General features: G+C 34.3%; 4 protein-coding genes across 7 annotated transcripts; 1 reads left to right on the plus strand and 3 right to left on the minus strand.

Annotated features, from left to right (window-relative positions):
- Positions 1–1255: 1255 nt before the first annotated feature.
- On the minus strand, positions 1256–2047 carry LOC105112861 (photosystem I reaction center subunit V, chloroplastic-like). Its single transcript, XM_011008744.1, has one exon. It carries the CDS (start codon positions 1926–1928, stop codon positions 1449–1451), a length of 480 nt encoding a protein of 159 aa, XP_011007046.1. The 5' UTR covers positions 1929–2047; the 3' UTR covers positions 1256–1448.
- Positions 2048–3138: 1091 nt separating this feature from the next.
- LOC105112862 (uncharacterized WD repeat-containing protein C2A9.03) lies at positions 3139–9340 on the minus strand. The gene is given in 13 exon segments (XM_011008745.1): positions 3139–3259; positions 4918–5522; positions 5606–5692; positions 6464–6572; positions 6651–6742; positions 6990–7100; positions 7195–7330; positions 7490–7559; positions 7562–7574; positions 7661–7754; positions 7874–7947; positions 8055–8213; positions 9066–9340. Coding segments are annotated over 11 exon segments (1338 nt in total). The 5' UTR covers positions 8193–8213; positions 9066–9340; the 3' UTR covers positions 3139–3259; positions 4918–5108.
- Positions 9341–11105: 1765 nt separating this feature from the next.
- LOC105112864 (actin-related protein 8) lies at positions 11106–15926 on the plus strand. Of its 2 annotated transcripts, none has more exons than XM_011008751.1 (12): positions 11106–11662; positions 11949–12034; positions 12160–12230; positions 12373–12440; positions 12764–12825; positions 13037–13134; positions 13472–13553; positions 13958–14100; positions 14296–14444; positions 14805–14938; positions 15077–15195; positions 15487–15926. In XM_011008751.1, exons 1-12 carry the CDS (start codon positions 11328–11330, stop codon positions 15562–15564), a joined length of 1425 nt encoding a protein of 474 aa, XP_011007053.1. In that variant the 5' UTR covers positions 11106–11327; the 3' UTR covers positions 15565–15926. The 2 variants fall into 2 exon arrangements, with proteins under 2 accessions (XP_011007053.1, XP_011007052.1); XM_011008750.1 differs by having other exon boundaries at positions 11107–11662; positions 12755–12825.
- Positions 15927–15930: 4 nt separating this feature from the next.
- Positions 15931–17869, minus strand: LOC105112863 (pentatricopeptide repeat-containing protein At5g66520). Of its 3 annotated transcripts, none has more exons than XM_011008749.1 (2): positions 17458–17869; positions 15931–17166 (listed from the first exon to the last, which is right to left on the minus strand). In XM_011008749.1, exons 1-2 carry the CDS (start codon positions 17753–17755, stop codon positions 16196–16198), a joined length of 1269 nt encoding a protein of 422 aa, XP_011007051.1. In that variant the 5' UTR covers positions 17756–17869; the 3' UTR covers positions 15931–16195. The 3 variants fall into 3 exon arrangements, with proteins under 3 accessions (XP_011007051.1, XP_011007049.1, XP_011007048.1); XM_011008747.1 differs by having other exon boundaries at positions 15931–17244; XM_011008746.1 differs by having other exon boundaries at positions 15931–17869.
- Positions 17870–17981: the final 112 nt, after the last annotated feature.

Here is a 17981-nt window from a genome sequence, read left to right on the forward strand (position 1 = left end):
GAGAAATTCTCGTAAAATTAGGGCACAAGCATGACATTGATTGATTACAAGTCTACTTGCTCTAAATTCCTTGTAATCTAACTAGGATGCTCCTTAACACCAAAAAAGTCAGTAATCTTTGGAGAATAAAAGTAACAGCTATTAACTTACAAAATTTAAACAGCAACTATTAAATTGTTGATCCGTGCTACAACGGTGGGATAATTTTTTATTGTAAAATGAATTATCTAGATGTAACTATTATTTTTCTAGTAGAAAAAAGGAAATAAATGGTGCGACTAAACAAATTTAAAAATAACTTAAATGATTAATAAAAATATAATGTAACTTTAAAAAAAACTCAAGATAATATTTTTTTAAAAATATTAATATAACAATATACTGAATTAACTTAGATTAATTCAGATTAATTTTTTAAATTCATAATTTAAGTCATGAATCTATAATAATCTTGTATAAAATAAATTATAAAACCTGATTTATAATAAATTTATTATTTAATAATAAAATAAAAACATTAAACTTGTGTTATCAAACGGAGTATAATGAAAATGTTAAAGCATGTCATATAAAATAGTGAATGATAAAGATAAAAGCCTGTTGTTTTGAACATAAACAAATAAAAGCAATAAAACCTGTCTTCAAAACTTTTAAGAATTAAAAAAAAAATTAATAATACAATTTATCTTGATATGACAATTTAAATGTAATAATTTTTTTTTCGCAACTTAACTTTGATATTTTTATTAATCAATATTAATTTTTAATAATTATTTTTATTAATTATAATATTAAATGATAACTCTTTGTCACAAATGTTGCACTCTTGAAACAAGAAACTAAATATCTTTTTTTCCCCCTAATCTTTTTAATTATTGTTGTGATATCGTGCGAAACCCTCGTCCGTAATTATTATTATTATTATTTTAAATGTCCATAAACATACAGCTTAATTGCTGATTATTAGACACCCCTCCCGACTGCTTACTCCATTCATGCCCAAGTGCTGTTGATTATTTCGCAATAACCCCCAACAAATTACCGAGGTTTTAATGATTCTCAGCCAAAGCAACCGGTTAATCCATATAATTAGGCAATTTTTGCCATAATTCTGCAAAGGAGTTATTATGTTCAAAGCTACTCTTTGTAAGTTCCATTTTTACCATCGGCAACTCCCTCATTTGTTTTTGTTGTGTTCGTTTCAAGTTCAAAGCTACTTGTTTTAATTTTTCACTTTACAACAAAGCAGTGTGCTAATCATTTTGGTGCTTCAATTGAACATCACAAGGCAAGGAAAGGGAAAGATTACGCATATTTAAGATGATCATCCGAACCTTAAATTCCCCCAACCAGAAGGAAAAAAAAAAAAAAAAAAAAGCCTCTCTAATGAACCACTATACAAGGTTTACACAAGTGAAGCACAATCAATTGAAGGCAGAACAATAAATCTAAAAGCAACATGGGAAGCTGGGGTCCCAGTCATAGCCATTGCTGGCTGTGGCTAAGATGTAGTAGGCAACAATATGGCCAATGGATCCCCAAGCAAGAACATCAACAATGTTGAAACCAACTGGATCATTTGATTTCAGGAGGCTTACATATTCCTTGGCACGCTTATCTCCTGCCTCAAAGTGAGTCAAACCATTCTGCTCAGGCACTTGTTTTGCCACGTTCTCCCTTTGGAAGTTAAAGAACACAAACCTTCCCAAAAAGAGTGATACCCCGGTGCTCAAGCTTATGACCAGTGATGGGTTAAGCTCTGCTTTCACAGCTAAGCTCCTTTTTGGTGCAGGGGTGCTGATCTTGGAGAGGGAGGTGGTTTTGGCCCTGGTGAGGGGTCTAAGGCCTTGGAATGAGAGGTTGGACGGGGTGAGGTTGTGGTGGTTCTTTTGGATAGTGGGCGTGAAGAGCAAGCTAGAGGTTGCCATCGGTGGAAGTGCGCCTGCCTTGTGAGTTGAAGAGAGGCTTGGATTATGAGAAATCTGGAGATGTTGAGATCGTGCAGTGGTGCATAAAGATCATATATGCCACTAGTGATGGTTTAGATATAGAGTAGCCAAGGGAGATTACGTTGTGAGGATGGAAATGATTGCGGGAAGATTTTGGTTGGTGAGCTGGCCTTGCTTCATTGGTTCTTTGTGGATTAGAGATTTTTGGCCCTAAATGCAAATGGTGTCCCTGGAATTTTTCACACCTCTTTCATAATTGTCTAACCTCCAAGGACAAGTTGTAATAAAATTTGAATGTTTGCCCTCAACTTGGAATGCCAAAATTAATATCGGAGATAAACTATGTTTATTATTTATAAAATAAACAAAACTTCTTTTTTGTTTTCTTTTTCTTTCTTTAAATTTTTATTTGATTTTTTTTTTATGATCATACAAACACTCACTAGTTAAGAAGCCAAAAACAAAACCTAGTTGGGTTGTCTTTTCTACTTAATCAAATACAAATAAATAGACACTCATGCTCTCCCTAAATCACAAGTCACTCTTGCTCTAATCCCATCATCAAACTTTGGTATTGTTCTTAATTTGTTGATCAGAAGTTATGCTGAGTTTATAAGAAACAGTTCCCTAATGGAAAATCATGTGGAGATCATACATTGCAAATTGCTACAAGATGAAAGTGAATTAATAAACATGTTTATAGAAAATTATCAAAATAAAGGATCTGCTACTGATGCTACTACTAAATTCAAGGTGGTTACTTATAAAGGGTTGGTCCAAAACCAGTAAGAGATCAAGTATAAAGAAGAATTAAACACTCCATTGATGCCTTTGGCCTAGAAGAAAAGGAATATAAAAATAACAAGGAAATTGGTGAAAGGTAAAAGTAGCAATCCTGACCATATGATCAGGAAGATGATAAATTGGAAGTCGGTAGGAAAAGGTGCCATCTACGTCTTAGATTCGATACCAAAATGGGAGGACCTGAAAGGTACCTATGCAAGGAATATCAACTTGTTGTTGATAACTTCCCACATTTCATCAAGAATTGCATAACCCATGTCAGAAAGCAAGTTCACTAGTGAATCTCAAATAATTAGGGAAAAAAATTAGTTACGATCATTAATCTCCTTTTCACCTTGCAAATTGCAAAAAGGGAGAGCAAGAAACCACTCCGAAAGACAAGAAATCACAAGAAATAAGATCCCTAAGACATTTGAAAGTGAAAAAAAGTTACAAACAAAATGTCCTTTACTTGAAGAAGAAGTTTGATTTTATTTTTTGGTTCGCATTGAATGTTACTTTCTAGCCTCCTAATTAGTACTAAAAAGTGCATTTTTATCAAGGTTTTATATCATCATTTTATACTTGAAGTATCAATAATTTTTTAACTAAAGCATGTTTTATAATAACGTATCTAATACTATAAGATGTCTTTAATTTATAGTAAATATTTATTTTAAATGTAGGCCTATCATATAAATGAAAGGATTGATTGATGAATTTAAAAATTGAAATTGAAAGGACAAAGAGATGACCAAACTTAGAAAAGAGATGTCGGTGCAGTCCAAACTGGAACACTGTTCGGTAATTGGGTCATATCTGGAGCTGTAAATCTCAGAATTAAGTGTAATTTATATGGATGGAAAGGTAAGACATAAGCCTACAACTTTCATATGGAGCCTAAAACTAAAAAAGATCATTTTCAAGTCCAAATTGTAGCAATAACAAAGAAGTCTGAATCTGTCTTCCAGCCCAAGCACTGTTCAGTGTTTGGCCCATATCTGGAGTTCCAGAAGTCCAAATGACCTGAATTTTGTACACAAGAAAGCTGAAACAATTTCCTACAACTTTCATGTTTACAAGTGGCTCCAATTTTAATGTTATCAATGACGTTTTGGACAGACAAGAGAAGATAAGGATTGTCACCAAGTCAAGAGTTGGTCACCCACTTATCAATTAGTTATCAAATCAATAGTTTTCAATTTTGGCCAAGGAGGCATTTTCCATGCATTTAAGCGTCTTGGTTTCCAAATCAAGATCATGTTCTTGCTTTCTCTCTTTGTATTTTTTGTAATGTTTATGCTTTACTTTCATTAATATCAAGCTTATGTTTTTCATTTCCTTAGTTAACTTTTATCTTATTTATGTTCTTATTTTGTTTATTTATTTTTCTTTTTTTCTTTTATTATGTCTAACTAAGTTTATTATGTCAAGGTGAAAAGTTACACTAATGGTGTAAGAATAAGTATAGTATAAACTTAACATGGACTTTAATGTTTGATACTAACATGTTTTGTATTTGTTATCTTGTTCACTCTTTAATACTTTACTTGTTAAATGACTAATCTTGATCTATGTTGTATAACACTTGGTACAACAAATGTTTGGCACTTTCATAACTCATACTGTATGGTATAACCGACACCTGAGCTATGAAAGGAACTTGATTTGTTGTTAACATAAGTTATAATCATAAATGCTTGACGAGATTTACAAGTATTAGCATTAATCGAATAAGATGACTAATGTAATCATATTAACAATCTATAATCTGATTGAAACCTCTTTTGTATGTGGTTTCCAATTGAATAATAAAAGTTTATACTATACTTGTTTGACATATCATTAGTGGAACCTCTAACCTTGACATTTGTTATTATCATTGTTTAATCCTTACATTAATATTCCATCTCAAAGTTCTCATCTTTTGCTTCTTCTTCTTCTCCTTTTTTTTTTTTATTATTGTTATTATTATTATTACTATTATTAGTAATATTACTACTACTACTACTACTACTATTATTGTTATTATTGTTGCCGTTGTTGTTGTTATTATTGTTGTATTATTGTTATCTGTAATTTATACAATTAACCTCCCTGTGGTTCGACCCCGGTCTTAGCGGGTTATTTATTAATTCGACACTCCTACACTTAGGAGAAGACATCAATCTTTTAGTCATGTCACCTCTTGTACATACACTCCTTTCTAAACATCTTATAATAACCTAACAATAATGGCACCAAGACTAATAGAACCTAAAATTCCACAACAGCAATACATATACACCTAAACCTTATTCTACATTGTATGATTTATTGTGTTTCCTCAATTGCATCAAGGAAAAAAACTCATGCCAACACACATCTGCAGTCAACTCAAACAAAGGAATCGAGGTATGAGTAGTTCCGACAACGGCCATACTCAAAGAGGCTACCACAGTTGCGATCCCACACTCCAATGTAAAGAGGCTCTGTGTCAGGACTGAATGACACACCAGATATCTCACCAAAGAAATCAATCTCCTGCTCATTTTCATACCTATTTTTTGCATTATAAACATGCACAAAAACTGCAGGCTCAGCCATTACCATATATTGGCCATCAAATGTGAAACGAATTGATCGAATTACACCAAAATTTCCCTTCTAAACAGCAATTAACTCGGACAGGTTTCGAGCATCCCAAATACGGCATGTTTTGTCCTAGTTCCTAGTAGCAAAGGTGACCCCATCAAGATGCCACGCTGATGCAAAAGAGAAATCCCAATGCCCAGACAAAGATGCCACTATCTGTAAGCATTTAAAATTCAGATTACCACGTATACTATGCAGAATTCATATTTGAAAAGTTGATGGCCAGGAAAAACAAGTGCCTTTCTAGTGCTGGACTCCACCAACATACTAGCTGGGTTGTCCCCAACAATTGTTAGAAGCTTTCCATTAGGACTAAGGGAAGTATGCTGCATACATGACACAAAAAATATGATATCACTATCAAAACACAAAAAACATGATATCACTATCAAATGTTTCTATGCATGTTCCAGTTGTTAAAGCAATCTGGCCTCAGCCACCCCTTCAATCTTCAAACGCAACAACTGCATCATCATGCCTCCCCTGGCAAAAACATAACTCAAGAAAACAACATTTATACAATCAAGCAAAATGGACTCAACATTGCAGAGACAAGGAAATAATATTCTTTATACAACAAATTGTCAGCATGCTATCAAACTAACATCATAAGTAGCTGATTCCCTAAATGCTTGATGTGTCATTCCTTACCCGGTGCCTAACAACCACTCGGTGAGGAGGTTAAAGATACAGCACTGATAACAGTTGAATTACTTTATATGAAGCAACCCTTGCAGAAAGATGCAACAATAAACTAAATCCCAATGGATGATCCAAGAGCAATTTGAAAGGCTCAGAACTAGTTAATCTAAGAAGACAACCTGACATTTTAGGTGCAGTACTAATCTGTATTTGTGGAAAACAAAATTTAGATTTATTACTAAAATTTGATCTCCTCTTTCTATAAGAGGAATCCAACCTTTTATCTAGAAGGCCACTAATTCCATAATACCCATTTGCATGTGGTGATAGAGGAGAAACTATGAGTGGCATTGTTAGAGTAATTAGTGTAAGAGTTCCAAGTATCATAAATTGTAGAGCATGGGTTACAAGTACAAGAAATAACATGGCCAATAACCAAACTAGGTATTATTTACTCATATTCACGGCCAAGGAAAACATAAATGCTTTGAAAGCTGATATTTCTCCATATCAAAGTCTCTAACTCCACAGTCATTGTTTAAAGCAGTGAAGTGAACTGCACCACTGGCAATCTAAACAACAAAGGTAGGTTATTTCTGCATTGAAACGTTATAGGCCACCATCAGCATGGAAAATAAATACCTTGGATTGTCATAAATCTCAATAGCGTTGGTGATGACATTATCATCATAAGTTATTCTGGAACAAAAACTTACTTCAGGCCGATCTAGATGCTGCATTCCAAAAAAAAAACTTGATTGTTAGCCTTTGTTTGTTACTACCAGAGAAATCATTAAAATCAAATCTAAGAGGTGACATGATTATAGTTTCCAAAAATCTTAATGAAAAACTTTTAATTTTCGACTGACACTACAAGCAGATAAAGTATTATCACCTCATACAAGTGGCATTTATCTACTAACAATGGTCTCTTACCAATTTCAAGAAAAAAGACTTGCAAAAGAAAGATTCTGAACTTACCTTGCAAATGAGTTCTCCCTGGCACCCTCCAACAACTAGCAAATTACCTTATACTGCTAGAGTACTAACTTAAGTCTCTGTGAATCCTTACAACAGACTTCCAGGATGTTTCTAGAAGATAGAATAAATTGATCAATTTCATGGAAGAAATCAAATCTAAATATCAATCTGCATCACAGATAAAGAAAGTGTCACAAAAACTGACCTCAGTTGGTGCCACATGTCCATAAACATCAAGAACATCAAACTTATTGCAAGTTAAGGAGGACCAATGAGTGACAGAGAAATTTGACACGAGGTAGACATCATGCTTTGTTGTGGCCCAAACCAAGTTCCTTAACAGCATCACCCAAAATCACAGATAAATGTTTGTTAGTCACTCAAAAATCACAATTACTTCATGCTTATCTTCCCTCAATCATAAATCTAAAATCCATTAGATTTTGACTCCATGATTTGTCATAATTTTCACTGTAGAAAAAACTGGCTCTTCACTAACCTGAAAATGAAGAATGGTTGATTTGACAGATGTAGAATTTCATCTAAACTCATAATGCAAGCCCTCCTTTTAGTAATTTTGCAATCCTGCATGCAGCAAAAGAGAGTATGGAACTTTTTAAGTAATCTTGCTGACACGGAGCATTTAGAAAAGAGATGAAATCAGAAATCACCTTTCTTGAAACTTCCCCAGAATGGGGTATGTTCTCATAGTTCTTGTATTGTTCTAGCCTTGTTTGCTTGTATTTCTCTCTAGTAACACTAAGCCTTTCCCAAGGAATTCCCTAGATGTCTTTTTCGTTTCTAGTGTCGGCAGTGGTATGTTCTCATAGTTCTTGTATTGTTCTAGCCTTGTTTGCTTGTATTTCTCTCTAGTAACACTAAGCCTTTCCCAAGGAATTCCTTAGATGTCTTTTTCGTTTCTAGTGTTGGTAGTAGACACGTCAGCTACTTTGTTATTCTGTAGCAGAACAACACAAAAATGCTACTTTTTCTAAACCACCAAAGTAACAGCGGCAATAATTGTCTAGGATTGCCTGTAAGAATAATGTAGTAGAGATCACAAACCATGTAGTCATTTTCATCAACATCAGAGTTTGAGCCCATCACCCTAGCATGAAATTCTTTGTTCATGTCATCATCAACATCTTCCATTTCATATTCCTCTGCCATGTATTCAGCATCATCTCCTTGGTAATGGGACATATTTTACTAACGATTCCACAGCTACCCAACAATATCAATATCAACTCAAGTCAATCAATCACGCATCAACAAGAACTAACATAACCACAAAGCAAAATTAACACAGACCAATAGCAGAATTTAAAAAATTAAAATGCTTGAAAAAATAGTAAAGCTGTAGAATTGTTGTCTATAAGAAAAAAAGGATTGTACAAATGTCCACATGTAAAGAGCACATAATTTCACTTGTATAAGATGTACAACAAATTTGCAGCAAAAAACTACTAAAACAGAACATCCAGATATATTTTCTCATATCGCATGATGATACATTGAAGAAACAAACAATAACAATCATTTATTCAAGGAACAAGCTACTTTTCACTGCTTGTTGGAGCACAATAGACACTTGAGGTGGAATTAAATGTTAAATAACCAATAACAATTGCACTATGACAGACACTGATAAAATATAGTAAACTAATTCACAACAACAAAAAAATAACACCCAGGAACCAGCAATTAGAGGGTGCTATAAAAAAGAACAAAGAAATCAACCTATTGTGTTCGATAGGTTAGGAATTACAACATTCCATCATATCTCTCTAAAATGCATTAAACTAAAATTGATTAAAAAGCAATTAAATCCTTCCAGGTTCCCCATTTATATTTTCAATTACTTAGTAAAAATCTCAAAATTAGCTCATAATTTCTCAAATCCTAAACAAAAGAACATTATTAAACAATCCTGGTACCTGAAAATCAAAACCTCAATTCACCAAAACACAAAATGAATTTCAAAGCCCCAAACTTTCAACAAATTTCAATAAGATTATGAGAGAAAATCAAACCCCAGCTTAATTACGATTACAAATACAAAAAGGGATCACAAACCAAGACCAGGAGAATCGATAGAAACCCTAAATTGAGAAACTTTATAACAAAGAAAACCAAAGAAGATAAAGAAAAAGGAATTGTGATCGAGTCTTGGAAGTTAACAATAGAAAAATTGAGGAGCATTAAGATCGGGGAAGAGAAATAGGGCATGGACATGAGAAATTGCACCTGCATGTGAGAGTTGCAAATTTAGGGATCAGAGAAAGGAAGCTTCTTTTTGTCGATCTAGAAAGAGGAAGAATATCAGAGGCTAAATAATAATAATAATAATAAATTACGGTTTTATTGTTTATTTATTTTATTTCCACAATGAGAACAAGAATTAATTAATTAATTAATTAATTAAATCATAAATAAACAATTCATTCATCTAACCCTACCATGCCAATGTAAAGATATATTTTTACATGTCTCTAAGATTATCATAAAAAGTTAATTTTAATAGAGGCATAAACTGACTCAAGAAAAATACAATGAATATAAATAGCCTCGAGTTATTGTTATGAAAAAATCTTTTATAGCACAATGGACATAAATAGTTTAATATTAAAAAAAAATACAAGAAATAAATAGAATTTAACATCCAAATCAACTGGAAAAATATTATTCATGGGATTTAAATAATATTTTTGAGAGGCTATATTAATCTATTTTTGGATTTTCACATCAAAAATAAGAATATATATATAAAAAAATTAATTAAAAAAAGTTATATTATTTTATTATCTGATAAAAAATATAGTTTTATTGTATTTTTTTAATTGTTTATTTGTCTGAAATTTTAAAAAAAATCTTTCATAATAAATAAATTATTATAGTGATGGGGTAAAATCTAATCATTTTAGCATCTAAAAAAATTTAATATTTAAAATATATATTATGTGTAATGTTATATTTTGGATAATTAAAAATAAATAAAGTAAATTTTTTATTATTTTTATAATTTTAATAAATGTTTTCTATATATATTCATGGAAGTGATTGAATAATTATAATGATATCACACACATGCAACTGACAGGTTCCTTGAATTCTCTCTCTTTTGTTTGTAGCCAGATATAAATTGCACCCAGTTCATATAAAAATGGTCTCCCTAGGATCCATTAATCTTGATTATAATAGATATTGTCGAATTATAATGAACCATAGAAAATAGGAGACTTTATTTTTATCTTTATAAATTCACCAACGCTCCACCTCTATCCCATAGCTTATTTGTCGAGACTGTGAACTGTAAATAATCTGTTGATTAGACTAGATTTTTAATTCTAACTTCGTATGAAACAAGTAGATACCAATCCATCCAAAAATGAATGCATGTTCCCAGCCTTCGAAATTAGATGTTAACAGGCGCTACATTAAAAAAATAAATTAAACGTAACAAGAATATATACATATCATAATAAATTATTTTATATTATTATTAAAATTGATCTAGCAGATCAATCATGTAATTGATTTCTTATCTAATTGAAGTTGCCTTAATATAACTTAACAGACTCGATCAATTATTTTTAATGAATCAAATAAATTAAAAAATTTAAGAATAAAATTAATAAAAAAAACTTTTTGATCTTATTTATTACCCAGTCTGAGTGTGAGAATTGCTATATCTATTATATAAGTGATTTGAATAACTCAAAAACAACTTAATAAATAATAAGTATTTTTAATATTAACATATTAAAATATTAAAAAAATTTAATTTAAAAAATAAATAAATAAAAATTTTAAAAAATAATTTTAAAACATAAAAACATCGGTGAGTGAAGGCCGGTGATGATGCTTTCCAAGTGTATGAGGCAGCGCTCCATCTCTTTCAGTTCAAAACTAGTTCATAATTAAAATGTCATAATTCTTAAATCATGACTCCAAGTCAAGAACAGTGTTCATGAATCTCTTTGTCTGGGAAATCATCAACCCCTCATGTAAGAGATTCGACAAGCTATGTAAGGGAAAATCTCATGCATTGAAAGAGAATCGCAAACATTAAATAAATGGACTTCGCTCATGGATTTTGCAATCTTGCGGCTTTTCATCCACGTGTCGATATCATATCCATCCACGTCGGTGTTAACTAGTCCTTCCTTTTGCACACATCCACCTCGACGATTCCTCCAAATTCACCTCCTTCGCTCTTCCTTCGTGCCTTTTCCCCTACAAAACGCGCAAAAAAAAACACCAAAAGCTCAGAACTTTCCCGCAAAACTCATTGAATCTCGCCACCCTGAATTGAAACAGCGAAGAACCATTTCTGCTATGGCGATGCTATTAAAGAAAGTGTGGCAATCGATGTCGAATAGGGCGACCTCTTTCTCGAGTTCGAGCATTGACCCGGTGACGACTCCACCGAGTTACACAGAATCATCATCATCATCTTTGGGAGCTTTTGATAGGCTACCGATTGATGTGGTGTTGCAAATAGTCAGATTGGTGGGGCCAAAAGATGCCGCAAGATTGAGTGTAGTATGCAAGTCATGGAGACCACTTGTATCTGATAATCGCCTGTGGATTTACTTTCTTCTAAATTATCATGATACCTGGGATTCTGTTTTTTTTGTTGAGACTCATCTCCGATCCGGGTATCCTATCCAGTGAGTTTCTCAATTTTCATTTCAAGCTTCTTCTTTTTTGTGAAATATATAATCATTGTTTTTCTGAGAACGTTAAACTATATAGTAAAAGTGAAATGTTTTTCAATTATCGATTGCTTAGTTGTGGATGATTGAGTGATTTTGACTGTGAGTGAATAGAACTGGGATTTGTTTTTGGAGAGAGATTAGTGGAAAATGTGAGACTTGTATTGGAATTGGAAATTTGAAGGGTTTTTTTTAGTACTTCTTTTAAAATATGTGAAATGAATTTGTGATTTTATTACAGGACATTCTCTAGTCCCATAACAGAGCTGTCATTCATGCGTATATATGGGCAACGGTTGCAAGTCCCCGGTGCTGTTATTGTTGATGGTAAGCATTATATATGTAAAAGGACTAATTCCATTGCTTAACCATCTTGATTAATCATTCTATTTAAACCGATATTTTTGAAAGATTTTACGCATTTTTTTTATTCTATAATCTTCTTGATAAAGGTGGTTCAGGCCACTGCAAATATGGCTGGAGCAAAAATGCTTGTCCGTCTGGACGGTCAGCTACTTTTTTGGTGAGCTTTCTCTTGTAACTAGCCATTCTGGCATTTGTGGAAGAAACTTTTCCAGAAGGAAAATCTTTTGCATTTCTCATAATTACCAAGGTGGATTTTTCTTAATTTTCGACAATATGTAATTAAATTACCTGGCGAGCAGGAATTTGGCAACATTGAATCTCCAATGTACTCCAGGCTTCAACATTTTTTTGCTACTATTTATAGCAGGTCTGTCCTCTCTCTCTTGAAATTTGTTAGCCAATTCCACTTTTCAAATGTCCCCTTTTCATTTTTATCTCAGTGTGTGTGTGTGTGTGTGTGAACTTGCGTTGCATGTAAAAAAACTTGTTTTCTAAAGAAACACTTTTGGGAGGATTTATAAAAGTTCCATTGGAAAACCGATAGTGTTAATTACATTTTTAACTTCTGGGATGCTGGTTTTAATCCTCAATATATAAACCTATTTTTGCTTTGTTGCCCCTTTTAGGCTTTTTTTCATTCTTTATGGCCTCTAGAACTTTACGGGCTGAAAATATCTCCAGTCTTTACAGGATGCAGGTGAAAGCATCTGCACATCCCATTGTCGTCTCCCTTCCACTTTGCCATTATGATGGTTAGCTATCACTTCAACTAAATTACTTTGAGGAATGTCACTTGCACAATTTTTTTCATTGTATTTTAGAGCTTTTGAAACTGATGACATTATTCTATTATCTACCTAGGGTGAAATAATTCTAATGATGTCTGACCAATGTCAAGAACTTAGATTGGGTGGTCTTATATACCCTATTTCTCTAAACTTGCTCTAATCTTTATGATTGCAGATACTGAATCTGCTAGAGCATCAAGAAGGCAACTAAAAGACACTATCTACACAGCTCTTTTTGACATGAAAGTTCCAGCTGTTTGTGCCATTAATCAGGTGTGTTTGGCTTTATTTGTCAACTTATTCCTCTAGTTTCTCAATGTTTTGAACCGGTCAAATTGATATATATGTTAAAGTAAATGGGACTTATCAAGGATGCCAGAGACTAATTATCATTGCATGGAAAAGATTTCTACAAATAGGAAGTTTCTGCTATGCAGCTGTATGAAATGCAATTTCATGCCATCTTGAAATGTGGGAAAACTTATTCTGTTACATGTTTTGTTGGTGAGTGTTAGCATTTCCTAGTTAATACAGTGAGAGAATGTAAAGGTTCTGGCATTGTTCTGCCTATCTTTTAACATTAATGTAATATGTTTGTTGATAAACACAGGCAACTTTAGCACTGTATGCAGCACAACGAACTTCAGGAATCGTTGTTAATATTGGTTTTCAAGTCACATCTGTTGTTCCAAGTAAGTGATTATTTTCTTTTCTGTCAAAATGCCCTCATTGTTTGGAACTTGATCTGAGGCATATGTTGCATAAATTGAACTAGAAATAGACTTTGGTATTCTTAATGCTAACCATGCTATCCTTCTTGTGCTCACATTTATGATTAGAGGATTTGTAGACTTCTGTGGTTATTGATGATGTGTCATTTATATTCTTTCTGATTTCTTTTTCCAAATTTGTTAATCAATTGCACATGTTTCAACCTGTCTCGTGCAATCTGTAATATGCTTGGTATTCTGGGCTCTTGCATGCTGCGCTTGCTTTCTATAAGTTTCTACATTCTCTAATAATCTTGTTTCTAACTGGTATGCTGCAAAATCATAGGGATTTAGGATTTTGGCATACTGACTTTTGCATTTTACAGTTTTACATGGTAAAGTAATGCGCACAGTGGGTGTGGAAGTCATGGGTGTGGGAGCATTAAAAGTAACAGGATTCCTTAGAGAACAGATGCAGCGGAATAATCTTAATTTTGAATCACTCCATACAGTTCAAACATTGAAAGAGGTATACTGTTTCAGTGTTTCTTGTCATGCTGCATAATGTGGCTTAATCTTCTACTGAACTTGGGCAAATTCAAGGCCGACTAGTTTTCCCACCCTTCACAACTAAGTTCTAATTAGCTGTATTGATAACTTTGTATTGTTATTTCAATGGTGAACCTTTTTCTTCTCATGATCTGTTGGAACCATGAAAATACAGAATCTATGTTATGTAGCTGCTGATTTTGAAGCTGAGCTGTATAAAGATACTCAAGCATCATTTGAAGTACCTGGAGAAGGATGGTTCACTCTTTCAAAGGAGCGCTTTAAAACAGGGGAGGTCCTATTCCAGCCATGTATTGCTGGAGTGTAAGTGCATATCTTCCCACAATCCACTACTTTCATTGGACTCTTTTTTGAAGCTTTCTCATTCTGATGTTGTTCTTGGATAAGCTGTATTTGACCACAAAACTTGTTTGCTTGGAATAAATCTCATATTGATGTGGTTCTTGGATAAACTTCACTGTTTTTCAAACCCTAACGTGTATATTTGGAATCCAGCACTGCATGTTTTCATTTAAATTGATGCCTTTAGCCTGCATCATGTCCATATTTTCAATTTCACATTATTTAACAATCCAACAACCAAAATATTTCTTGTGCCTTACACCACCAAAACAATAAAACCATGACGGTAGACTGAAATGTTTTCATTTGCACATGGTATAGGCGTGCAATGGGTTTGCAGCAGGCAGTAGCTCTTTGCATGGACCACTGTCATGCTGTGGAATTAACTGAAGATGATGCTTGGTTCAAGACTATAGTTTTGTCAGGAGGGACTGCATGTCTCCCAGGACTTGCAGGTAAAAAAAAAAAAAAGAATTATAAATAATGATTGGTTTGGCACAAGAATCTCATCTAGAAAGTTAAGAAATTGAATAAAATTAGCAAGGACACGTGCTAATGAAGTATATGAACCTATATTTTTACACTGTTTCCAGAAAGGCTAGAGAAGGAATTGCATGGACTTCTTCCCCCATCCATTTCTAATGGAATAAGAGTCATTTCTCCTCCTTATGGCGCAGACAGTGCGTGGATTGGGGCAAAGCTTATTGGCAATGTAAGTTACTTCATCACCAATTATTTAGATCACGCAAAACTGGACATATTCACAACTGTTATGTTTAGTTGCTGTACATCCTGAAGTGACCATAATTGGTTTCTGCACAACTATTGGGCTCTTGGTCTTCTCTCAATTTTGACTTTCATTCATGATCATGATACAATATTCACCTTTTCTCGACTCTGGCGTTGTTTGATGACTTGGAGTGTCAAGCGTCTTGGTCTGGGTCACATACCACCACTCCATTTTCCCATGTGAAGACCTTACCTCACCTTTCTTTCTATACAGTTGAGCACCTTTCCTGGGTCCTGGTGTGTGACGAAAAAACAATTTAGACGGAAGTCCAGATTTACACTTGCATGGTAAAGCAGGCTTGTATAGATTCAGCAGCTTCCAGGGGCCTTGTTATCATCTATAATAAAGAAGCAGTGGGAAAGAAACCAAACTCTGCTCACATGATGAAGATTGCCAAAATTATTTATTTATATTTCAATTTTACTTTTTCATTTTTTTCTAAAGTTTGTCTTGAATCTTCTTTCTGTGAGGAGGTTGCTTAAAAGAATGTACTCGAAAATCCACATTGCTAGGGAAACCTTAGTTCCGTTTGCAAGGTCGGTTTATTCTTGGAATATGAGCATCCTCAAATAAGAGTTTGTTGCTGTATGTGTATACATATCAAAACTGAGTATGTAAACAAAGCTAATGAATATTGTTTCCTGCTTGTGATCTATCTTGGAAACATGAACTTGGAAGTCAGTTTATTAACTCTAGTTTGTGATGAAGTGGGCATGATTCACAGTTTCTTTGTTCCAACTTGCCTTTCATATTGAATTGATTAAGAACAAGTAACGTGGAGGTAATGGAATGGATAATGCCCAATATCCACGAAACAAAAGGCATGAATCTATGTCCTCTTGCCCTCTTTGTTTTGCTCTGTATGCAGACTTGGAAGAAAAATCATTAGCAGTCTCGAACTGTATAGACACCTTGCAGTATTTCATATGTCTCTTGCTTTATTATGAGCAGTATACCCCACTGTGAACTCATGGACCGCGCCTTCCACCTCAATGAAACTAGATCCACAAGTTGTCTCCATGTCTTTCTCATGGATCATCTTCCTTATCTTAGTAGCTTCTTCCTTCTCTCCTGCATTAGCAAACATGAGCCCTGCTAACTTGTACCGGTCCCCTGATGTCGGCTCAAGCTCCATCAAGTTCTCAAAGGCCCAAGTCCCTCTCTTGAGGTCATTATGAGTTCTACAAGCACTTAGCAATGAACCCCAGATGATCGAATTAGGCTGTTCTGGCATTGAAAGGATTAGTTCTTCTGCGTCTGCCAGGAGCCCGGCACGGCCAAGGAGGTCTACCATGCATCCATAATGTTCAATAGATGGTTTTATTCCGAAATCATGTTCCATTTGACTGAAATATTGTCGTCCTTCTTCAACACGACCAGCATGAGAGCAGGCTGAAAGTATGGCCACAAATATGACTTTATTTGGACGGATCCCATCAGCAAGCATCTCATCAAACAGTTGAAAACATTTGCTAGCATGGCCATAGATGGCAAAAGCTGAAATCATAACTCCCCAAGATACAACGTCTCTCCAGGCCATTTTCTGAAATAATCCATAGCCACACTCAATGCTTCCACTCTTGGCATACATATCGATGAGAGCAGTGGTGAGTTTAGTGCTCATTAAAACTCTAGTTTTATCAATGTACGCATGTATCCATCTTCCCTGATGCAATGTTCCTAATTGTCCACAGGCAGAGAGCAGGCTCACCAGTGCTGCTTCATTTGGCAGGATGTGTGAAACCATCATGTCTTGAAAAAGAGCTAATGCCTCAGTGTGCATACCATTCTTTGTATATCCCGTTATTAATGCACTCCAAGATGCTGCATCTTTCGCTGCCATGTCATCAAACATTTTTCTAGCCTTGTCTACACGACCCTCGGTCAAGTAACCTGAAATCAAGGCATTCTTAGCAAGTGTGTTCTCTTCCGAGAATTCTCCAAGAACACGTTCTGCATCGTCTATGCTTCCTGAATTAGTGTACATATGAATTAAGGAGCTATGGATATGAGTATCTGGTACTATTCCTGCCTTAATAATCTGGCAATGCACTTGTTTACCTTCAAAAGGAGCTTTCAAATGGGAGCATGCTTTAAGGACAAAGGTGTAAGTGAAGTTGTCTGGTACAAGGTACCCAAACAGGAATTCTTTATACAGTAACAAAGAATCATGAAGAAACTTACCCATTGTTAGGCCTCTAATCATGGTGTTATAAACAAACACATCAGGAGAAGGTATTCTCTCAAAGATCGAAACGGCATAATAAATCTGTGACTTGGTAACATAAGCCTCGAGGAGCCTCCTGGCACATAAAGGATGATAACCAAGGAGTCCCGACACAACAAAGCGGGCATGTAATTGTTTCACTTCCTGTATGTCGTGGCACGTTCTAAGTGAGATAATGGTAGTTGGTGTTCTAGTTGAAGTTGTAAGTAGATTTCTGTCCATGGGAAGAGGAGATCTTGTTAGAAATGAGGCCATGAGGTAGCCGTAATGGATGATAATGACGAGGTTCTTTAAGCAGCTAGTCAAGGATGAAGTTGTCTTCTACAACTAGCTGAAACTTAAAAATATCTCCAGCTACGCGAGGATGACTGTTTTTGCTGATATTGTATGATTTTTTATCAACGTGGTATCATCTATCCATAGCCACACAAACAAAATCGAGAGATAAAAATGATACATATGAAGACAACGCCATGCCAGG

This window comes from Populus euphratica, unplaced genomic scaffold, assembly GCF_000495115.2.
Source record: "Populus euphratica unplaced genomic scaffold, PopEup_1.0 scaffold371.1, whole genome shotgun sequence".
NCBI classification, from domain to species: domain Eukaryota; kingdom Viridiplantae; phylum Streptophyta; class Magnoliopsida; order Malpighiales; family Salicaceae; genus Populus; species Populus euphratica.